At 36.0% G+C, this 16,748-nt stretch overlaps 6 protein-coding genes across 6 annotated transcripts; 3 read left to right on the forward strand and 3 right to left on the reverse strand.

Annotated features, from left to right (window-relative positions):
* Window positions 1-118: 118 nt before the first annotated feature.
* Window positions 119-2,473, forward strand: BDF20DRAFT_920954 (uncharacterized protein; the record flags this gene model as incomplete). Its single annotated transcript, XM_053084663.1, has 6 exons — window positions 119-340; window positions 417-674; window positions 773-1,097; window positions 1,155-1,264; window positions 1,307-1,617; window positions 1,693-2,473. Exons 1-6 carry the CDS (start codon window positions 218-220, stop codon window positions 2,471-2,473), a joined length of 1,908 nt encoding a protein of 635 aa, XP_052941056.1. The 5' UTR covers window positions 119-217.
* On the reverse strand, window positions 2,235-4,330 carry BDF20DRAFT_846530 (Metallo-dependent phosphatase-like protein). The gene is made up of 7 exons (XM_053079746.1): window positions 4,198-4,330; window positions 3,951-4,074; window positions 3,836-3,854; window positions 3,698-3,769; window positions 3,325-3,611; window positions 2,787-3,260; window positions 2,235-2,712 (listed from the first exon to the last, which is right to left on the reverse strand). Exons 1-7 carry the CDS (start codon window positions 4,212-4,214, stop codon window positions 2,662-2,664), a joined length of 1,044 nt encoding a protein of 347 aa, XP_052941057.1. The 5' UTR covers window positions 4,215-4,330; the 3' UTR covers window positions 2,235-2,661.
* Window position 4,331: 1 nt separating this feature from the next.
* Window positions 4,332-5,259, reverse strand: BDF20DRAFT_846541 (uncharacterized protein). The gene has a single exon (XM_053079747.1). The coding sequence runs from the start codon at window positions 4,978-4,980 to the stop codon at window positions 4,417-4,419; it is 564 nt and encodes a 187-aa protein (XP_052941058.1). The 5' UTR covers window positions 4,981-5,259; the 3' UTR covers window positions 4,332-4,416.
* Window positions 5,260-7,222: 1,963 nt separating this feature from the next.
* Window positions 7,223-10,432, forward strand: BDF20DRAFT_831810 (armadillo-type protein; the record flags this gene model as incomplete). The annotated part of the gene is made up of 14 exons (XM_053078483.1): window positions 7,223-7,350; window positions 7,441-7,605; window positions 7,669-7,828; window positions 7,883-8,052; window positions 8,113-8,186; window positions 8,261-8,773; window positions 8,841-8,962; window positions 9,034-9,121; window positions 9,193-9,320; window positions 9,369-9,462; window positions 9,671-9,740; window positions 9,808-9,841; window positions 9,919-9,996; window positions 10,061-10,432. 14 exons carry the CDS (start codon window positions 7,223-7,225, stop codon window positions 10,430-10,432), a joined length of 2,196 nt encoding a protein of 731 aa, XP_052941059.1.
* A 790-nt stretch (window positions 10,433-11,222) lies between these two features.
* On the reverse strand, window positions 11,223-12,406 carry BDF20DRAFT_812447 (uncharacterized protein; the record flags this gene model as incomplete). Its single annotated transcript, XM_053076787.1, has 4 exons — window positions 11,223-11,453; window positions 11,585-11,978; window positions 12,030-12,120; window positions 12,226-12,406. The coding sequence occupies 4 exons, from the start codon at window positions 12,404-12,406 to the stop codon at window positions 11,223-11,225; spliced, it is 897 nt and encodes a 298-aa protein (XP_052941060.1).
* A 1,320-nt stretch (window positions 12,407-13,726) lies between these two features.
* BDF20DRAFT_846587 (uncharacterized protein) lies at window positions 13,727-16,666 on the forward strand. Its single transcript, XM_053079748.1, has 10 exons — window positions 13,727-13,792; window positions 13,893-13,962; window positions 14,043-14,094; window positions 14,181-14,224; window positions 14,290-14,326; window positions 14,399-14,824; window positions 14,915-15,231; window positions 15,310-15,405; window positions 15,469-15,588; window positions 15,680-16,666. The coding sequence occupies exons 1-10, from the start codon at window positions 13,783-13,785 to the stop codon at window positions 16,404-16,406; spliced, it is 1,899 nt and encodes a 632-aa protein (XP_052941061.1). The 5' UTR covers window positions 13,727-13,782; the 3' UTR covers window positions 16,407-16,666.
* Window positions 16,667-16,748: the final 82 nt, after the last annotated feature.

The following is a 16,748-nucleotide window of genomic DNA, read 5'->3' on the forward strand; positions in this document are numbered from 1 at the left end:
AATGATGTGTTTGACTTTTTTTAAATTCTTTTCTTTTTCTTCAAATTACTGTAGCTTTACGTTAGTAATACATTTTTAATTTTTTTATAACTGACCCCACCATTGTAAACTTCTCGTTCATATGTTGATAATAGTGGCCAATTTTCATTGTATCAGCATTCTGGTAGTGCACTAACCGATGCCTGCCTTTTTATATAATTTTTTGTAGAGCGTCATAATGTTGCGCCACCTTTCAAAGATAGCTACAAAATTTACTGGTGGTAGTCCAAGGACCTCAGACTGTAATGTAGATATAATCGATGAATATATCATTGGGTTGAACAAATTGGAAATGGGCATCGTAAGTTTTTCGGGAGTATTGCTATGTGTTGTTGAGTACAACATTCAAAACACTCAATGAGACTTCATTTATTAAGGAGAAAGTGCTGGACGATAAGATCCTGGATGCTCTCGGTATATTCAATTGCTCAAGTTCTGAAGATAAAGAACTGTCAAGCTCTTCACCATACATTGCATTTGGAAAGGCTCTTTTTGACTATATAACAGCTATGCTGACTTTGGACATGCACGAAATTGACGAAGTTGCTGGGATATTGGAGAAGCTCCAATTACAGTTATTACGTTACATGAATGACTGCAAGAAAAGGAGAAAGTCAGCAACAGCAGCAACAGTGGTAAGTGATGCTTTAGATCATTCTGAAAAAACCATATCCATAGCAACATTTATAAACCGTTACTCTTACTGCTCTCTTTCTCCAAAAAAAAAAAAAAGAATAATCACAATAAAACCGAAGTACATCTAGGCCTATTGAATGCTCACTGCACTTTTATGATGGCCACATTACAGATTGTGCGGAATAGCTGGTTCGATAATATCAAGGCAATTTACGATTTTCGAAAGGCACTAAAAATATACGAGACTCTGCTTGAAAAACAACTGGGAATAACAATACAGCAGTGCACAGTATCGTCTTTTGATCGAATGCATACACCAGCCCGTACCGATGGAAAAATCCTGAATGATGATCTACTCGAAAGCGGTATATATTTTGGTCTTGGTTTGTTTAATATGGTGCTATCACTGTCACCTTTAAAAGGTAATTGGCACCTATGCCATTATAAACTTCAAATTGCTCAATACTGATCTAGCCTAGTTAGAAAGATATTGAGTAGCTTGGGGTATCGTTCAACATTAGCAATGTCAATTCATTTGTTGGAAAGGTCTCAAGAAAGTTCCACAATGTATTCACGCCTAAGCTCAATAGTATTATTGTTATTTTGTACCAACATCTCAACATATATTCAGCCACAATTCAACAGCTTTTTAAGCGTTCAAAAAGGAAGAAAATTACTAGAGCAGTTGAAACAAAAGTTTCCAAATGGCCGTATATGGTACATTTTTGAAGCAAAGTTACAGCTTTTAGCAGGGGATTCAGCGGAAGAATGCCTAGATTTACTCAATAAAGCGAAGGAACCTACTAATGCATCTCAGCAAATTTTAAATACTGCCGGTCTTTCAACAACGATCGTTCCAAGGAGTAATGAAAATAGCTTAAAACAGTTATCAATAACTGGCTTTTCACAATTCCGTTGTTGGATATTGCATGAAACAGGATGGTAAATTAATTGACAGCATCATTGTAATAGAATAGATTTCTGCTGGTCTAAAGTTATCTCATTTTACTTGTTCAGGACACATATGTATTCCGGCAACTATCTACTTGCCACAGAGGCTTTTTTCGCTTTGGAAACCCTCTGTAAATCTTCAAGTCTATTTTATCATTACATAGCCACGTGTTGTATGCTGGCAGCAGGTTTATATGAAAGAGCCTCTCTTGAAGCACGACAAATGGTTAATATACTCGACCATAAAAAAAAGAAAGGATACAGACTATCAGCTAATGAACAATATATCGAAGCTAAAGTGCGCTATTGGAACGGGCTTTCTAACTCTGCAACAAGCAAAAATAACTTGAAAGATGTATTACGAGCATATCATGCAGAAGCAGCCCCAGTCTGGGAGCTTCTCTATCTGTGGAACGGTCTTCAATATTGTAAAGAGGAGCTACTTATTGGAATAAAAGAAGGTTTATCAAACTTGCTGGTCAACAACGGTAGACAAAATGGAGACAATGTATCCCCTTTACACCATCTAATTGTGGGCGTTATCTGCCGTGATAAGGAGGGTAGTTTAGATCAAGCCTTGAATCATTTTGAGTCAATACTATCTATACCTATAACAGATTATGATAAACACCAACAATGGGCAATACCCTATGCGATGTATGAGATTGCTGTTACAACGCGTCTAACAGTAAATGAAGAGGACAATGGAAATGCGATAACTATTTGGATACGGAATATCAAGAACTACTATATACAGAATCAGGAAGATAAGGAATGGGATAATCGAATGGAGCTAAGATGTCAATTGCTTAGTGAATCATGTGTTAAATCAAAGGCAAAACAATAATTATGTAGGTATGAGGTAATTATTTCAAAGTAATTCTTTTATATACAATGTGTAACAATAATAAAATAAAGGAATAAAGACAAAAGACTGGATCAGTATATTGAACAAATAAATCGAACAATTATATGTATAAGATGGTTTCAAAGATCTTCAAAAAGAAATATGCATGTAAGGAAACTGAAGATTAATTACAAGAAATAATCAGGTAAAGACTTTTTCTGAGGCATTGCGCGGATATCCTGCTGTTGCAAAGAGACAATGATGTTAACATAGATTTCTGGACGTTAGATTGTAGGTATGATTGTTGACTTACTTGAGGTGCTGCTTCGAATAATTTATACTGCTTAGTTAAATAGTCATCTAACTCTAATATAGCAGCGACATTCCCACATCTGTAGCAATAATTTGGTGCTGACCAAACTGTAACTATCATATCGTGGAACATTGGTTTATATCCTTCCATCACGAGCTGGTGTGCACGTGCAATAAAGTCGAGGCCGTTCGTATGTATAAACTGTACATTTGAAGAAGGGGAATAAGAATGTCGGTCTGTAATTGTCAACGAACTTTCCATTGTACTTACTCCTTCAACAACATCTCCGCCAAACAGGTATCCAGCACCTCTGGGGCTATAGCCCCAACCGTCGATTTCTGTAAAAGACATACGTGAGTTTGACATCAGAAGTCTCTTTTGTAATGCCGAAGTCTTACCTTCGGGGTCAGACCAGAGTAAATCACACATAGCACCATCATGCGGTACTTCCTGCTTTCTATCAATTGTTCGAATCTGAAGTAATACGTTCATCAAATATATGTCTCAAGACGATAATAACAGTAAAGTGAAGGTATACCTGGTCCAATGTGTTGATACTCGGTGAAAGACCTCCATGAACACAAAATACTTTATCATCAACAATGGCACTCAGACTTAAAAAATCAAAAATTTCGCAGCAATATCTCCATACATTGGCAGAGCCATATTTCCGTGTGCATTCATCATAGAATCCATATACTTGTGTAATTTGTCTACTCTCATGATTGCCTCTAATAAGTGTGATTCTATCTGGGTACCGAACTTTCAAAGCCAATAATAAAAGAAATGTTTCCACTGAATAATATCCACGGTCGACAAAATCGCCTAAGAAAAACCACATGTGTATGAATAGAATGAAGTAGCCTGTTCCCCAATTAAAGTGAGGTTTTTACGGGAAGTCTAGTCTTTACCCATAAATAAATAGTTTGTTTCAGGACATTCTCCTCCTACACGAAACAGCTCCTTCAAATCGTGGAATTGGCCTAACAAGTCATTATTAAACTTATTAACTGATTCAAATATCGAAGTTTTAAGATCTGTCATTTTACCGTGAATATCACCACAGATCTATTCAATGAATAATATGCATTTTGTAATTACAATAAGTCTCAACGTTTGTTAATGAACAACAATCAATAATAGTCCGATTAGAGAGGTATTTACAGTCACTGGGGCATCGACTCGTTGTACATTGCTTTCCTCAATCAGAATTTCTCTCGCTTTCGCACATAATTCTTTAACTTCCTGCTCTGTAATGATTTCTCCTCGTCTCAGTTGCTCCAATTGTCTATTTTCAATGAATCATTCCCGCGTTCAGAACCCTTAATCAATAACAAGAAACCTACAGGACGAGAAATCGCCGACAGGGATTCCCATTCATGTACTTTTCAAATTAATAAGAGGAATGTACCTGTCAAGATCATGCATTACGTTCTATGGTTAGGAAAGAATGAAGAAAAGGCAAAAATTCTAATACAGCTCCACAGGAAAGAAGAGGAAGGTTAAGTGGAAAGAAAAGAAACAAAACAAAGAACAAATTAAACATCGATTGCAAAAATTAACGAAAAACAAAGTTTTGGAAACAAAATATACTCTTCTTTGAGAAATGGGCAATGCGTTCCTTACGTAATCAAAAGTTTTTATTTCGCTTGCGTGCATGATAACAATCGTGCAACATAGAAGATTTGTCTGTCTCTGTTTGTTGTGTTGTAAGCTTATTATGTGTATGGATTATGGATCTTAGGGAGCGTATTTCCGCTGTTTGCCTTGAAACCAATGCCATGAGTATATTAATTCTCTTTTTGTACTCTTTCAGTTCATTCTGAGCTGCTTGACAACAGAGCGGTATTGATTGTATTGAACTTAATTCATCATTCTCGCTCTCTGAGCAAGAGCTGTCTTCTGTGTCTTCAATTTCAGAATTATGTGATTGCATGTTGAGCACTTTCGTGTGCACTTTCTTCTTCAAGAGTTCAGATGAATCGTATCCAAGTTCTTTTTTACGTACAGATGGCCTTATTGCAGGTGTTGTGCCATTGGCTTTAAGACTATCGCTATCGTGTTGAGAGCTTAGGCTGTAGGATGCTGTAGATTCGTCATTTAAAATAAAAGTAATCGCTTGTTTATGCTGTGCTTCAGATTTATTATAAGGTTTATCAGTAATATATGCTGTATCCTTTCTTTGATTAGTCATGATAATGATTAAAATATTGTACTTGATTGTCAGAAATCAAAAAGGACAAGGGCTGAAAAGGGAGCTGCCAGCTGCTTATTATATAGTCCCTTTTACGAATTGAAATGGTTTGTACAACTTGTGTTAACCAAGTATGGGTGCCATTTTTGCATTGTTATTGTTATGGAAGCAGTCAAAAATGATATGGCTGAGGTATAGAGTTTACCGTTAATAAAATTCATGTTTCTCTTTTTATTTGAAGCCACACAAAGCTTACCAGTTTTGTTTTTTTTCAAAGCCCTGACAAAATTGCAAGTTCCTTAAATAGAATATCTACAAAGTTGAGAGATTAAGTTCGTAGATCAAGATATTTCAAAACTGACAAGGTGGACCTTCTTTTCAAAATTCATGACATCAAAAGCATTCTATTGCCAAGAAAACCCTATCTCCATTTACCATTTTTAAAGCCATGCCTTTAGAATGTACTGAACGGCAATGTTTCATTTGTGTTGCAGTGTAGAAAGTTGACTAGGGTACTGTTACAGTATAGTGAGTTTTTGTCGCAGAAATATTAGTAAATATTTATTGTTCTTTTCCACCGTATTTTGACTGCCTATGAAGTTGTTATTAACAACGTGATGTCTATAATCAATAGTGCACTGGCATTTTTTCCGAAAACAAACAATATCAACAGTCGTTAGAGTCTTACTAATATCATCGACTCAATTCTTCCAGAGCACTTTTGCAGTTTTTTTCTTGAACTTTTGAGAAGTAATATTATGCCCTGAAAGAATTATAAGAACAACTCGGAAGTAAATCAGAGAGGCAGCAAAGAGTAGTAGTAAACAGAACAAGGGCGTGATATGCTTCATACATAGGCTTACACTTATCCATTTATACATGATGGGCGCATCTATTTAGTATAACTTATGGTGCTGTTTGTGCTGAGAGTGTTTGTATGCTTAAGGAAAACGCCAAATGTAGTCTTAAGAATGACAGCAAGTTGTACTTCCATTGCAGAAGAAGAGAATCTACTGTATAGTGTATATCCCAATACAATCATCATTCAATTACAAAATATGATGATGGTGAAATAGAGTGCTATGGTTGATGGCAAGAATGAAAGTTGACCAGCAAAAAAGAAGGACAATGTGAAGGAAGAAGAAGGCTTCGAGAAAAAAATGTATGCCATATTTAAGCAAGAATGCAAGGAAAAGATACATTGAACCCCAACAGAGCATGTACATTAGGCAATGAAAGAACCGTAAAAATTGTTGAAAACAGCAAAAAAGCAACATTCTACTGCCAAAGTAAAACAGTGTTGATAACGGCATCTTCGATTAAGCAGAAAAGTATGAAGCACAGTTCATTTACACTAATAGGTTTGTAACATTGCACATATAATGCGGCGGATAACGTAGAAGGTTTAAGTGGCTCGTTTATGAAATAATTTGGAAAATGTACGCTAAGAAGCCCGTTTCCTTAATGACAATCTTTGTCATTACATGTAGTTTCCTTTTTTTAACTTCTTTGTTCTTTGTTCATTCGATACTGTCTCTATGGGGTTTATTGTCACTCATTAATATTATACACAAATCGCTTTTTCTTGAAAGAGAAAAAGTTACAGTATGCCACTTCAGCTTGCTTACCGACTTTCAGTTGCCTTAGGGGCAATAAATGCGATTGATTGTTGAATATGGCAACACTTCCTCATAAACTGCACTTCTTTTAAACTACAATTTAAGTTCATGATGATAACTTCAGCAGAATATTTACACGCAAGACCAATACGATAACATTATTTTCGTCATTGAATATCTTTATGTTGCTAGCAGTTATCACGGGACCTTAAGCACAAATAAGTTTCAAGCACAGATTGTGATAAGTCTCAATCATGCAACGGAAGGTTTTGTTCAAGCTTTACTTTTTATGCCATATTTATTGTGAATGTCACGGATGAATAACTATTTTTCGTCTGAATTCCTAGCTTCTGGACTTAGTACAGAGCATTTTACTTTCATTACTAAGCTAACTCAAGCAAAGAGCAAAACGGTAAAGCAAATCAAGTGAACGGCATTCATAATAGGCAAACCTGACCATTAAAGAATGTAGGAAGAATTGTGCCATGTAAAGAATGAATTAGAAACGTTAAACAGCAAATTGGCCTCACCAGACGTTCCATCGGTAATATTTTGGTTTTTATAATTGAGCTGAATTTTGCAGTTACGAATATTATTCTGACATACATGCGAAAAAGGGTAAAATGAAAGAGTACCTAATACGACTCATTCATTGTCATATGCTGGGTTATGACGTTGATTTCAGTATTATATACGCTATTATGGCGACTCAAAGTGGGGAGACAGAAATAGACAGACGTGTGGGTAAATTGTAAGCTAATTTTTTATGGTACGAGGTGTCATGGCATTAACAATCTGCCATCTTTGAAGGGTATTTGGCTTGCATATCATTTTTAAACAGGAGTCATGAATTAGGGATCTTGCTCATCAATACACTGTTGAGGGACTTGAAAAGTCAGAATTATATCGCCGTTTGTGCTGCTTTGAATGCTGTTTCTTACATCGAACCAGAGCAAATGCTCGAAAGTGTACTGGACTGTGTCATTCAAGCTATAGACTTCCCAAAGTAAAGTGAATAGATCTTTGCTCAATATCAGGCATTATCAGTTCTAACGCCCTATATAATTAGACAAGTGGTGAGGAAAAAAGCTGTAATGGCTTTATATTCTCTATATAAGGATTGTGGTGCGAACGGTGAGCGCATCGAAATGGCATTAAGGAAAGCTTTAGTTGACAAAGACATAAGTGTTGTATACGCTGCTTTATCCGTTTGGAAAATGATACTAATGGTATGCTAAACTACATATCTATAAATTGTGAATATACTCAATAACTTTAAGTAGGAGCAAGGGGCATCGAGGTTTCAGGATTTATTACCCGTTATCTACAATATCCATAGACAGATAATTGAAAAACGTATACATATATCATTCAGTTACCATGGTGTAATGGCTCCATGGGCACAACTCGATTGCTTGAAAATCTATGGCATATATCACGAGCTGGATATCGGGTAATTTAAAAGAGATGACAGCCATTAAAAAAGATCTGGCGTTGCTCATCGATAAAATAGATCTCCTCAAGAACTGTATAGTCTTGTTATCGACTGTCTTGCTAGTATAAAAAAGAAGTATGATATGGCTTTTGGTAAGCAATTTAAAGGAAAAACATTAATTAAGCTTTCCACAGTAAAACTGACATTGCTGTGATTCACGTAATAGCAATTGTACTCGAATGCATTAAGCTCTTAGCTGCGATTGACCCTATTTTACTAGGGACATTATCAGCTCAAGATGAAAATCCTTTCCAACTACTAGTACCCTATTTACAAGCATCTAATCACAACCTAAAATACTTGGGACTAAAGGGTTTAACATTTGTCGATAAATGTTTTTGGAAGACAAAATGGCTGAATGGAACCTTGATAGCAGATATAATCCGAACCTCAGCATTTGATGATACTATTTCAAGCCAGTCTTTAGAAATCCTGGATAGCATAATAGATGAGAAAATGCTTAAGGAAATAAGTTCCCAACTTTTGGAGGCTCTAACGGAAATACATGATTCCAAAGAAAACAGTACAATGTTTGCCTATTGGTTAGCGAACCGGCTAACAGACTATTGCGCCTCAGAAGATGTATGGTTTGTTGAAACGTTAATCATGATATTGGCAGAGTCAAGAAAGCATTTGGACGAGCAATACGTCATCTCAAAATGTACATTGCTCAAAGACAGTATGTACTTATATTTTAACATACAAATAACGTATTTATTAAATTGATCGCTGCAATGAATCTATAGCCTTAGCTAATGAAACCGATAGCACAATTCTAAGAGAAGCATCAGTTAACAAAGCATATCGCCTACTGGCGCGGACAAATTCAAATATTTTCTCATCAGTATTCATACAGTTTCTATTTTGGGTGAGACTAATATTTACTACGTATAAGCCTAGCTTACAGTGATATTTACGTTCTTATCCAAACAACTGTAGATACTAGGAGAGAATGGGTATTTGGCATCCGATGTTACTGACGTAGATATAATGAGGCAATTGCAAAAATGGATCATGCTTGTTGAAGGTAATCCGTTCAGTACCATTTTATCAGACGCTTTTAAACAACCCTCTTTATATGTAATAATTTGTTATTAGATGAATATCTTCAAATTTATGGTTTACAAGCCATTAAAAAATGTATAACCCGTAGTAATGTATGGTTGTCTGACTTAGATGCCATTCTAATGAATTTTAGGAAGTCATCTCTCTCTGAAAGGCAAGCTGTAAGAGGAAAAACTAAAAAAATGCAGGATTAAAACGCTTCGTCACAGACACTTCATGAACTAACTTTGGATATTCAGGTAGCGTATCAGTTGACCTCTATTCTGAAGGACAATTCATTTGAAAGACTTCTAGAAGAAAGAAGTATTATACCCGACATTACCAATGTGAGGCTCAAAATAGCTTTTCATTATTCCGTCAAGTGAGCTGATGAAAATTCTTATGTGTAGATCAAGGAAAACCCCAATCGACCAATCGGTATAGGAAGATTCATTTCAGACTATGAAGGCAAGTCCACTTTTCTTGGGAGCTTGAAGCATAAACTTGTTCAATAACACTTGTGCCTTTTTAGACAAACGCCAAGTATTAAAAAAAAGCAGCCCTAATCCTTATGGTCCGCATACTTTATTGTTAACTGATGGGTAAGAATATTTGCAGCAACTGACGGGCGATTATTATCATCTAATATACATTGCTATATCACCGTAGTCTTGACCGGAAAGCTTCTTTGCAAGTGGAACAGGTAATCGTTTGCTTTATAAAGAAGTAATGTGCTTTATTGGAATTACCTATCAACAATCATTATGTAAATGCATATAGTACTCAAACATTCCTCGCATTCAAAACGATGTATCGGTGGAAGGAAAGAGAACCTACACTGATAGTCCGGCAAAGAAGGTAATATTGTATTGCAGAATACGTTGTGATAATTCATTATATGATAACCTTTAATTTTAAGTAGTTAAAGCAGGAAAATAACCTGATGTCGAATCTCCTTGAACTTGAGCTGCAGATTCCGGAAGAAGAAAATCTCTCATTAACAACAGAACAGTTTGGACAGTTGTGGTTACAATATCCTTGTGAAGAAGAACGAGTTTTTGAATGCTCTCTTAGGCAAATCAGAAAACTTGCTAAAAGGCTGCGTAAAACGTGGGATTTAAGCATCGTCCAAATTGTCGGGGAAGAGTTTATTGCTATTGAAAATAGTAGTAAAGTGGATCCAAACATTTTGGTACACATATTTTTACTGTCTGATAATACATTTAAACTAACTCTTAGAGCGAAACATAAATATGAGATCACAAGTTTCCTCACTGACAGAGGCCTAGAGTAAAAATCAACGCTAGCTCGTAATAGCAATAAAATATACCGCCTTCTACATCTGTCAAATTAATGACCAAAACCATATATTCATTCCAACGAAGAATAACTATTGGGCAAAGAAACACTTGAATTCCTACAGTGGATTTCATTTATATACATTATATACAAAGTTTTAACAGGTAGTAATGAAAACAATAGTGGTATTAAAGAGTAAGCGTTATTACGTAGGGGTATAATGCATTCTGCAAATTATCTTCTGAATAAGTAAGACAACAGAACTTTTCCGTTATTGCCATGTTTTGCCATATGGTACTACTTCGCAATTGATATCCTGCGTTGTTTCCTGTTTTTATGATTCCCAACGAACCTGCCAATTATTTGATATATCGTACTTTACCAATGATAGCTTTAACATTTGCACCGATATGAAACGCGGCTGAAGCTATGTCAGTTATCGTCTAACCGAATTGTACCGCCTCCTCTCCATCGCGGAACAGCATGACCGATACCGCGAGCATACTGGATGCGCCAATATACATGATTCGCCAATCTATAAAGCCGGCGACAGTTGTCGCTAATTCCAAAACTAGTATTGGTCTCAAGATAAATTTCTAAGCTTACAGATGTGAGAGTGATAACTGTATAAAACATAGCATTACATCCAAACTGTTCATATACAATGCCTCCTATAAGGCTACCGAGCCCAGCTCCCACACCAGCGTACATGGCAGCCAGAATACCTGTTCATTAAAATAGAAGAATTTTGTTAACAGTAGACGCGGAACAATTTTGCACACTCATCATGCTTCACCTTGCGAAGTTGCTTGTAGTGATGGTGGAGCCAATTCATCTGCCTGAACGACACCAGCTCCCCAAAGAGCTGAGAATGCCATGCCATTCAGTAGATGTAAACCTAGTGCTATATTTGCTCCAGTTGGACCCTTTGGTATTATTGTATAGGCAAAAACACGGACAATGGTCAAGACGTGGCCAAGAATAATTAGACTTTTTATACCAAGGATTCGAATAAGCTATTTAACAACAAGTTTGAGCGTTAGTCATAATCATTGAATATTACTCTAAAGAATAACGTACTCACATCTTTAGAATAAAAAAAGAAAACAAGCTCAGTTGATGATCCGATCAACCCGGTCAGCCCTACTTGTGATGAACTTGCGCCTAAGTCTTGCTTCATATAGATGAACAGGAAGCTTATAACCATATTCAAGGCCGCGCCCATTAACATCATTGTCAAGAAGAACAAAGAGACTTCAGATCTTTTCAGTAGCTGTAATAATGTTACTGGCTGACGTGCATTTGATACAGCTTGATATAGTCTATGTGAAGGTGGATTTGATAAATTGACAGCCTCGATAATACTAGATTCTGTTGCAAATTGAATTAAGCGCTGAATCTCATTCTGCCGTATTTGAGGTGAATCAAAATCAATTCCCACTTCATTATATGAATCGACTTTAAAATGCTTCATGTTATTATTGCTTTTCGTACGAGAAGTACCAGAATTCGAAAATGATGCTGCCATACTGTTTTGCTGGCTATCTGATATACTATTAGATGATGAAGAAGCTTGTGGGGATGATTTAGACTGAGGGGGAGATAGGTATCTTCTATCGTATTGATCATTTACTCTCTCTGATTTAAATTGTGTATTTCCGCATATGAAAATGAAGCATATGGCTGAAAAAGCATATATATAGAATATAACATTCATATCATTCGTCCAATCCACACTGAACCCAACGAGCGAAGAGGCTATACCAAAAGAAATCGAGCCCCACATACGCTGTCGACCATACTGATCCTTATTTCTTCCGAGAATCTTCAAAACACCACCATCGACTAAAGGTAGAACTGGCACTCCAAAAAACGCAAAGCAAACGGAAGTGATGGTAACGAGTGTAATGGTAAGTTTGCTTTTGTCGACATCGTCTTCCACTGCCTGGACTACAGCAGAGATTCCCATGACACTAACAATGGCGATGGTGGCCAAAGTATGCACAATACACATAATATATCTATGTGTCTTCGTTTTATCGGCTATGGCAGCCCATAGTGGACACGCTATAGCTGAAATAAATGGTGCTATTGAATGCATTACAGCTTAAGTGAGCTTGCGAATGGTTTACATTGCACAAAAGGAAGTTTCAATTACCTATTGCTACCAATAAACCAATCTGATCACTTTTGAGACCTAATTCTGACGAGTAAAATAAGGCAAGATAAACTGGTGCTGACCCTTGGCATGCAAATAAGAATGTATACAATAACTTCGGCGCAAGGTAAGGCATGAGTTCTCTTTCCCTTCGCAGAATCAAGTTTGCTTTATCCAAAACTCGGAAGCTGCTGTGAAACGGTACGTTAATGCTAAAAAAAAACCCAAAAAAACCATGAAGCGAGCTTTTTCCCCGCAACAGTTTCTCTTTTTTTTTGCTGCTGTGATTTACCCAATCGAATTGTAACCTTCCATTTTTTGGCTTGAAGCCCTTCCATCTCTGCTAGCAGTAAATCACCACTCTGCAGTTTGGACGCCGTTACGTATATGGACATAAAGCAAACTTTAAACCAAATTCATTTTGTCCATCAGTGTATGAATATAGGTGGATAAGTCACTCCATGAAAACGCACAGTCAATTTATAACTCTTCATTCTGTTTCTAAAGAACCTCGTATCGTTTCAAGGCGATCTTATATTCAGAATAGCTGTTTTCCATCAAATTGAAACTCTCATTTTCCTATTAGCGAATTTCGCAACGCCGTTATTGTCCATTAGTTCATTAATAACTGAGCAGTGCTCAAAACGATACTTATGAATCACTACCATTTAACGACTGATGCGTTGCTACAACGATACACTAGCACAATTTCAGTAACAAGTTCAAAGCTTCGCTTCACTATGAAAAATCAAATTACATGGAGTATTTTTATTTCGTTTTTCTTTAACCTATTATTTAAATATGGATCGTCTTCCGTTTATTGACTTTTGGTAGCTACTCTTATTCTTCTTTTTTTTTCTGCTTTCAATTTATCAATCTACACCAATGTAATTGCGAAACAATATAAATATATGATTTTTGCAAGGATGCGGTACAGTACAGCACTTTCTACTTGCAGCTCGGAGTATAACTGTCTATATTCATACGGTCATTATGGACAGAATAGTACAAACGCTTTTCGAATGGCTTTCACTTTCAAGGGAATAATCCTCAGTACATGAAATAGACCCAATGAAGCAGGATTAAATTTTTGAGATAACGCTCAAAATTAATCACAGTGTTTAAGTGGACCTATTAGAAGCCATTATAATCTTGGCATTTCGAAGTTTACAAATGGAGATCTCACAATGACCAAAGGTAGTTTAATAAGGAAGCGATATATAGATCTTAAATTCTCTTCTTGAGTGTACCATTTATAACACCTTAACAATTTATGGTTTTGCTATGATGACCGAAGTCAATCATAAAATCTATCCTGTGGCAGTTATCACTGAAAAAGTACACCATAGTATCATAAACAGCTTGCAGTAAAGCTCAATTACAGAAGGCAGAAGAATACAAACCTTTATTAATTTATTTTTTTTGTACTTTTTTTTTGTGTAAATAGTTTGATAGCTTCAAAAAGCAACGTTAAAATTGATTACAATTTCAAAGAAAGAGTAATCATTAATAGTCAGAAAAATAGGGTAGTAAAAAAGGGAGCCTACCGATCATTATTTAACGGCTTTTCACATTCTAAATGTAGTTTTTTGAGATCACAGCAGAAAACGAAGAAGACTGTGATCAAGCGTAATATAAATCTTTATTTACTTTTACATACTATGAAAATGATCCTAAGCGCTTGATAACTTTAGTAATGAACTCATTTGTTCAAGACTGCTTCCCCTGTTGGTAAGTTCATTATGCCTCAAAAATAAATATTTTTAGTGATAAATGATCAGCTAAAGATGAAAACTTCATTAGAATGAATACGTTGACGCATTCAGCTTGACAGGAACCTTTGAGAACCTAGATCTTCTCAACAAAACTTATCAAGGACCTGCCACTGATAAACAACGCGGCGACATAATACATGGAAAGCCTTTGGAAATGCATCTGAAGGAATTAGAAATGGACATGGATAATTCTGAAGAAGATTTATTGAAATTTGAATCGGGCGAACTCGAACAAGAGCATATCTTTACCATTGAACCCAAAGTTCATGATATTGAGGATATTCTTATTGGACCCCCTCAGTTCAATATGTTGAATGCTGAATACATTAATTTAATCCCAATGGAGACGGGAGCCGATTGTGCGGTAATATCAAATAGAAGTATTTCCATTACTGGTAATGCTTCATCCGTTGCTGCTGCATTGAAGATGCTCCAAGTAGTTCAAAAAACTTATGTGAGTCTGGACAATTTGATCTTTTAGGCGTGTAGAATATGTTCATTAAAATAAAACGCAACGCTTATACCGGTTACTTTTATCAAATAGTTAGGACAAAAATATGTGAAATCATTTACTTGTGTAAATACCAGCAAGAAATCTCATTTCGGGTTATATTATTGTAACCTTTCGACATACAAAAAGCTGGCGTATCTACCTCAAACCTTGGCTGATCACCTATTAGACTATCAATATGTATTGTTAGCTGTGCCAGTTGATCACTTTTGTGAATATGGTATACCAAAGGATTTGTTAATTGAAGATACGCTAAGTGTTTCCAAGCATAGAGCTATACAAAAATTGAAGCAAAGCAGCAGGGGTGATTTCTCGAAAACATATTTCTTTTCTCGAGATCAACCTATTTCGTAACTTCAAAACACAATATGACTTTAGAAAGTTTTAAACACAAACATTCATTGACTAACAATTTTATGCATATTTAGGCTGGACGATTATAACTACAAACATATTAGCCGTGTTTTAAGAGAAGCTATTGAATCTGTTAAGGGGTTTAAAGGACTAATTACACTTTCCGCAAAGTAAGTTGTGTAATATATTTGTCAATCGTCTTTCATTCTGTGAACGCTTATAATGGTTGTTAGACTTGGTAAAATTTTATGGTCATCGCCAGTGGCCGATATACAAGAAAAAGTTTGGCATTTTATGGATATAGAAACTGTTTTGAGGGATCAATTCGAAGCTAGACCACGGATTACTGACATGTAAGCCGGTCGAAAGTTTTAACACAGCATGCATTCAGCCGCTTTCGCTATTCATTTCATGTCACTAATGCTCTAAACGATAATACTATAGGCTAACATCTGATGATGCTATCATAACGGTTGTTTGGAAAGCCCTCTTTGATGATATAACAGACAATATCAAAACTACGGCCCATTCGACTTATGAGTTTCACTGCCTGGCAAGAAATCGACCCAAAGCTGCTTACACAAAAACAATAATGACAATGAAGGAAGGTTGCTTTTGGTTTGAAAAAGTCATCATTAACGATAAGAATTCGGCAGTGATTAATAGTGTCTGCTTGGAGAAGATTTTCGATTATCAGATCCAGCTAAACACACAAATGCTTACTCGTACAGATGTTAAACCATTCAGAACTTTCGCAAGGACAATTTCCTTTTGCCCTGTATCAAGCACTATGAAGTTCTCTAATGTACCTCATTTCTTAATGGTCAACAGTTTACTTTTAAAAAAGGTCAAAAGTATTAAGAGTAGCAGTTTCAGTCCCTTCATTATCGACATTATCCGTACTGAAAAAGTGCCACTAAAGAGTGTCCCCGGTGTCGGAATTGTGGCCTCTCTTGGTCAAGCAGAAGAGGTCGCATACGATATCGTTATACGTAACGATGAACTCAATTCCATTTTCAAGACTAACTTAGAATTAGGCTTCTGCGAAGAAGCTTTATGGAATGTCAATGATATTCTAGGCCTGAACTCTGAGAAAGATGATGTTATTAAAGCTTACCTGTCCATTTTAAACAAAATAACTGACAAGATCGATAAAGCATTGAATTCTTAGATAATAGCTTATTTAAAACATTTTTATACTAATATACTTGTTCCGATAGATGGAGCCTTTGTATGTTACAATTTATCTACCATTAAAATCATTTGCTGCCATTTGCCACTCCTGTGTATAATAAAACTTACAGCAACTCCTGTTCCATTATCGCCGTCCTTTAAGCCAAAATGCTGTCACTACTAGATTTCCAGTTGTCGTATACTTCAAGTATATTATCTGATTCGCATTGACTAAACTGCTCACAAAGCTTTGACTGAAGAAGTTGATATTATCAGAAATGATATTGTAGAAAAATTTTTATACTGATCTGAGAAGTTTATTTTTAATCTGCAAGGATTG

Source organism: Mycotypha africana, assembly GCF_025528875.1.
Source record: "Mycotypha africana strain NRRL 2978 chromosome Unknown BDF20scaffold_1, whole genome shotgun sequence".
In the NCBI taxonomy this organism is placed as follows: Eukaryota; Fungi; Mucoromycota; class Mucoromycetes; order Mucorales; family Mycotyphaceae; genus Mycotypha; species Mycotypha africana.